Below are 5,967 nucleotides of genomic sequence, written 5' to 3'. Positions count from 1 at the left end.
ACAAACATTTATTCTTATTATACATAGCAAATATTAAAAACAATACAAACATTTATTTTCATTATAAATAACAAATACTATATTAAAAACTCAGTGAGATTGTTGAGCTTGTTTTGTTGAAGCCAGCAGTTCAATTCGTGGCGAGTAGAAGTTAGGGCAAGAATGATCGCTGAGTCTGGGTTCAAACGGTTTCTGTCCTTAACTTTTAGCGACTTTAAGGCAGAGAAGCCTTGTTCACACAAATAAGTTGAAGGAAATGCGAGAAGCTTTGAAAGAACCCCATCACTAATTTCTTTGACCTGTTTCTGATTTTTGGACCAAAAATCGAATATTGTCAGGTTTTCAAAAATTTTTTTCAATGAGTTATCCGCTGCAATTTCTAATAAACCCTCTTTTAAATTGACTGGCATGCCAGCTGTTATGACACTGGCTATGACGAAAGGATTTAATACCCAATCGTTTATTGTTTCTTCGTTCTTGATATGCGGAAAATATTGTGTGAATTATGTGCATCACTGAGACTCAGGCGTCTCCGTAGCCAGGTGGGCAGGAGTGGCAGTGGCCAGCACACGCTTCTTGATTAGACCGGGGTTCGAGCCCGTGACCACCAAATATGGATGATGCGGAAAGGTCAGGTAATGACCACCGCATATCCCTGGAGCAATATGGCCTTAGTTGCTAATGCTAACAAAATAACTGAGACTCATCAAGTGAGATTTAATTATTTAATCACACTGACACTTACGGGAACTCCATTCTGAACAGCGAATTCATTAAGATTCGGAAAAGCTGCGATATTTGCATCATTGATACATTTTGCCCACAACGATATTGAAACCCTTTATTTTACTATGCATCTTGAAAATATTACTATCGAATCCTTGAAGTTGGAGATTCAGTTCGTTTATCTTGCTGAAAATATCTGCAAGGTAACTGAGTTGTGAAAGCCACTCAATGCTTTCGAAGTTGGATACATAGTCAGATTTTATTTTTTCTAGGAGGCTCTTCACTTCCTCCCTCAGTTCAAACAGGCCAGTTAAAACACATCTTCGGGAGAGCCACCTAACCTCGGTATGCAACAATAGGTTGAATGTGTGTGCGGAACCCATCTCATCGCATTGCGTTAAAAAGCCGTGAATTTAGTGCTCGATACTCATTACTTCATGCAACTGTGGAGTCATATTTTTTGCAGCCAAACTTTATACAATGCTGCCAGCCGATGTCAGGATTGATTTCACGTATACTTGCAATAAGACCGCTTTTTTCTCTAGTCATTGAGGCCGCTCCATCTGTGGATATACGGATACACCATTCCCACTGGAGTCCTAATTCAAGTCTCACAAAATTGTGGAAAGTTCGAAAAATATCTTTTCTCTTTGTCAGTTTACAACTCAGCATGTCGTCCTTAATAGCACCAATTTCAACATCAAAATAGCGGACAAACACAATAAGCTGGGCATCGTTTGAAATGTCTGTAGACTCGTCAATTTCCATTGAAAATCTTTTATCCAGTTTGATCTTTTCAACGGTTTGCAGCATTACATCTTGTGCCATTTCACAAATTCGGTGACCTACAGTGGTATCAGAAGTTGGTATGCTTTTTATTATGTTTGAACACTTTTTGTCTAGTATTTTATCAGCGATAATTAAAGAACCAGGAATGATGAGTGTTTTTTATTTTTTTATTTTTAGCAACTAATAAAGCTAATTCATAAGATGTTTCTAAAGCATCTTTAGAATTCGAAGTTTGGGTAAAACTTTGAATAACCTTTTGATTTTTTTATTATAGAGTTAGCTTTGCGCTTAAAAAAATCAATAGCTTTATCTTTCACTTCGACATGATTTGTTACAGGATGTCGTTCTAATAGAGAGGGCTTCATTCTATTATAAGACAAAGTTTGATTGCATATTACACATACCGGAAGAGGTGGATCACCCTTGTTTGAAATGAAATCATAATTAACATAACTTTCGTCATAATAACGATATTTGAGTTTAGTCTCAACTTTCATAGATTTTGCGGTATTATGTTTAGTTTTAGTAGATTTTCCAACGACATTCTCAACACCATTCTGTCCAGATGAAGGAGTAACAAGTGTAACTCCATTAGATCTTTGCAATTCATTATTTTCATTACATACACCGCCGTTCTCACCTTCACGTTTTCGCTTTAAAATAAACTTATCCATAATGGGGTATTAAAATAACCACACGGAAGAATTAACAGGAAAACTCACCACACAGCTGCAACCGTGCGCGCACAATCGTCCCCTCGAGCTTAAAGCGAAGAACTAAAACAAAATGGATGGTGAACGACTGGTAATCCAACAACTATCGAACACAGTTCGAGTGATTTCGTAAATACTCGGTAGTACTGACAAAATCTGATTATACGCACATTGAGTTTTTGGATTAATTAAATTTGGTTAAAAAATTTGACTAAGAACAAAATTGGATCATGTGTATTAATCCACGCCAGATTATGGGGCAGTAATTTTTTTAACCACTAAATTAACAATAATTAAAAAGAAAATTTAATTAAAAGCATCAATATATACTTAAAAATATCATCATTTCGCATTTCTTAATAGCAATAAATAAATACAGAGATAAATTAGTTTTTTTATTATATAATCTAATCATGTATTTCGTTAATTATTACATTTGTAAAGTCTTAAAAAATCATTTTTTTAATAATTTTTTCGAAAATATATATAATCTCAATCAGAATGTCAAAAATCTTAATCAAATTTAATTAATCCAAAAATGGAATGTGTGTATAATCGGATTTTGCCGTACAGTATTTAACACTTCAACGCAGCACTTCGAATGAATCATCACTTAAATCGCAATAGTATATACAATACAAAACACTTAAATTAAGTAAAAAATCGGATAAATCATCAATTATGATGAATCATCACTTAGCTTAATAATCGCAATACCGTAATTACTGCAGAATATGGTTAAGTAAAAAATACGTTTCAGTTGTTCCAAAATATTTTTGTTTCTTGTTAATCTCTCGCGTACCCCCGGTTGAATAACGCTGCTATTGGGTTTTATGTGACATGATTTAGACACGGAAATTATTACTGTTATTCGGAGAACTACGTTCCTGCCACGCAGCGAGTTTAACTTGGGTTTTTTCTCCATTTGACTGTCGTATTCTACGTTTTTGGTTGTACTATGATGATAATCAGAATTCCTACTGATATCTGATTTTAATTTTCTTTCATTTTATTAAATTATTTATAATGTACGCTAGGAAATTATTAATATATTATATATTGGATCTCACGGCCAATCTAAGAGTAGCTGAGTAATCATTTTACTACTGTTTTGATGAAATCGGACGCTCCTTCAGTAACACACGTGTTCTTACTGTGTGATATTTAGCAAGTGTGCAGAGATGCAGTCTGCGTGCATTTCTGTGCGAGAATAGACAAATTGAAAGATTTCAGTAACTTCGAACATGGCATGGGAATCGGCGCTACCACGCCGGTTTGAGCATTGGAAATTAAACCGTGCTGGAGTTTTCACGTGCGACTGTCTCTGGGGGATCGAGATTGGTCCAATAACCCTTTAGCTTTGTGCTGGAAAGGGGATTTGGGCTTCCTCTGTTGGCGAGTTGCTAGCATCCGCCGATCTTGCACTCTACCAAGTGAATGCGGGATTTTTTTTTCTGAATGACCATAAACTTGTTTTGGGCGCCTACCACGACACATTCTTAATTGTGGTCCACGCCTCGTGTTGTAACCGGCACTGGCCACTTTGACACCATTTTATGGTGTCAAAGTGCTCATTAACATCTAAATGACACGCGCGCACACACACACACATACACTTCTGGCCGTTTTACAGAGTTTTCTTTCCTCACAGTGTACCATGGTGGAGTCGACTAAGGTTTCGGAGCCATCTTATATACTGTACTATGTTCTTAAAATTGTTCTTGTTTATACTCCGGCACGACCACCAGGTCAGTGGAGTTTAAAATAAATCATCAATGCAAATGTTAATCGTATTTAGCAGTCTACCCCCGAGAGCATTTATTGCTTACCAGTTAGTGGATGTCTTCTTGGGCTCTGTGGTTGGTGGGGAACCAGGGCGCTGAAACAAAACAGCTGTAAATTCTGATAATGTAAATCTTTCTTCTGGGATCCCAATATGGTCACATTCAAAACATTTTGGTGAAGCATTTGATGGTATCATTCCAGGAAAGAGACCCAGGAGGGAAGCCATATCGGGTCCAATCCTGAAGTTGCTGATTATTCAGTGCAAACAATATGAAAAAAATGTAACCAATTTTTATATGAGGGCTATTTAATAAAGAATGATCATAATTTTTCATGAACAACAGTACTGTTTGTTGTTTCTAGCTGAGCTGCGGAATTTAAAACCAAACCGGGCTGCATCACATAGCAACGGCATAGCTGACTCATGCCCTTAGTGGCCGGTCAAGTTTATGCCTGTTCAGTTTCTCCTAAGTAACGACGGAAATGATACGCAAGGAACTGTATGCTGCTCTCAAATTTTGTTTCCGTCTCAAAAAAGCATCAGATGAAGCGTATGAAATGTTAAAAAAATCCTAATGGTGAATCTACTCTTCCATATAGCACAGCTCGTAAGTGGTTGGTTAGAATGTTTAAAGGTGGACGCGATTCAGTCATAAAAATCGGAACTCCTGGGGCTCCAACTACTGCTGTCACCACTGAAACTATAAACAGTAAACTTCAGTAATCGTGAGAGAAGATCGTTGTATAACAGTAAGGCAGCTACCACAGATGTTAGTCAGAATGTATTCTCCATGACTGTTTGCATATTACACGTGTTTTTTGCACGCTAGGTTCCAAGGCTACTCACACCTGAGCAACAGCAAGTTCATATGGAGGTTTGCCAGGAGCTCCAACGGATGGTTAATAAAGATTGTGTGGTTCTGAACAAGGTGATGACAGCTGATGAAACATGACTTCATCATTCCGACCTAGAGGTAAAAGCTCCGTTTGGAAGTGTACGTCATCGCCAATACCAAAGAAAAGCAAAAGTTGTGGCTTTTGCAAGAAAGGTTATGGCTATACCTTTTCTTGACATCAAGAAACGGTTTACCAGCATGTTGTGCCACGTCACACGACTGTTAGGGTACCTTTAGGGTACTGCACTTTGTGGGATCACATTCGTCGCAAACGACCACTCAGGTGAGTGGATGGTGCATCACAACTTGGCGAGACCTGATATTGCTCATACAGCACTTACCATGTCAAATGTGTTCCGCATCCGTCCTGCAGCCCTGACCTTGCACCCTGCGATTTTATTTATTTACAAAGTAAAAAAGGAGCTGCGAGGAAAACGTTTCCGGTGGTCAGAAGAAGTTGTAAAGACATCGGAAGCGATTCTCAACCGCATGACAAAAATGGTTTCCACTATGTTTTTGAAGAATGGCAGAAAAGTTGGAGTAAGGTGAATTTCATCAAATGGGGACTACTTTGAAAAGGACCATCAAAATATGGATCCTTAATAAACGCATATTGGGAAAAAAAATATGATCATTCTTATTGAAGAGACCTCGTACAAAAGAGCCTCGAAGGTTTGTTAGCTCTGTCCAAAGTCTGTGAAATGTTTACGATCAGGAGGCAAAAACCGATACGACTGTTATAAAATCAAATAAATTGGTTTTGTCTGTACTGTAATATTAAATAACTCTTGTATAGCTTAAGGCTTTCATCCTAAATATTCATTTGATTTTGAAACTTATATTCCATCCAGCATCTCACGAAAAAACGCAAACTGAAAAACAAAATGAAAATAATCTTTCTACCTCAGCTCTATAACACTCTTACGGTTCTCGAATATATTTGCTCTTTCTCGAATCAGTATTCTAGCAAAAGCTTATTTGCCCTCTCTTTACTAATTTCCGCTACGTGCAGTACACTCCCGATTATCCGTGGAGAAAAAATAAATTTACCCGAATGA

At 37.4% G+C, this 5,967-nt stretch overlaps 1 protein-coding gene across 1 annotated transcript; it reads right to left on the bottom strand.

Moving 5' to 3' along the window:
* Nucleotides 1–1,161: 1,161 nt before the first annotated feature.
* LOC150081175 (SCAN domain-containing protein 3-like) lies at nucleotides 1,162–1,554 on the bottom strand. Its single transcript, XM_090380955.1, has one exon. The coding sequence runs from the start codon at nucleotides 1,552–1,554 to the stop codon at nucleotides 1,162–1,164; it is 393 nt and encodes a 130-aa protein (XP_090237081.1).
* Nucleotides 1,555–5,967: the final 4,413 nt, after the last annotated feature.

Source organism: Mastigoproctus giganteus, chromosome 9, assembly GCF_048544385.1.
Source record: "Mastigoproctus giganteus isolate SK-2022 chromosome 9, ASM4854438v1, whole genome shotgun sequence".
NCBI lineage: Eukaryota > Metazoa > Arthropoda > Arachnida > Uropygi > Thelyphonidae > Mastigoproctus > Mastigoproctus giganteus.
This window is presented reverse-complemented; position numbering and strand designations above follow the sequence as displayed.

What these genes read in the sequence shown, in the direction of transcription:
- LOC150081175 (XM_090380955.1), bottom strand. Translation starts at nt 1,554, where the DNA reads ATGGCACAAGATGTAATGCTGCAAACCGTTGAAAAGATCAAACTGGAT.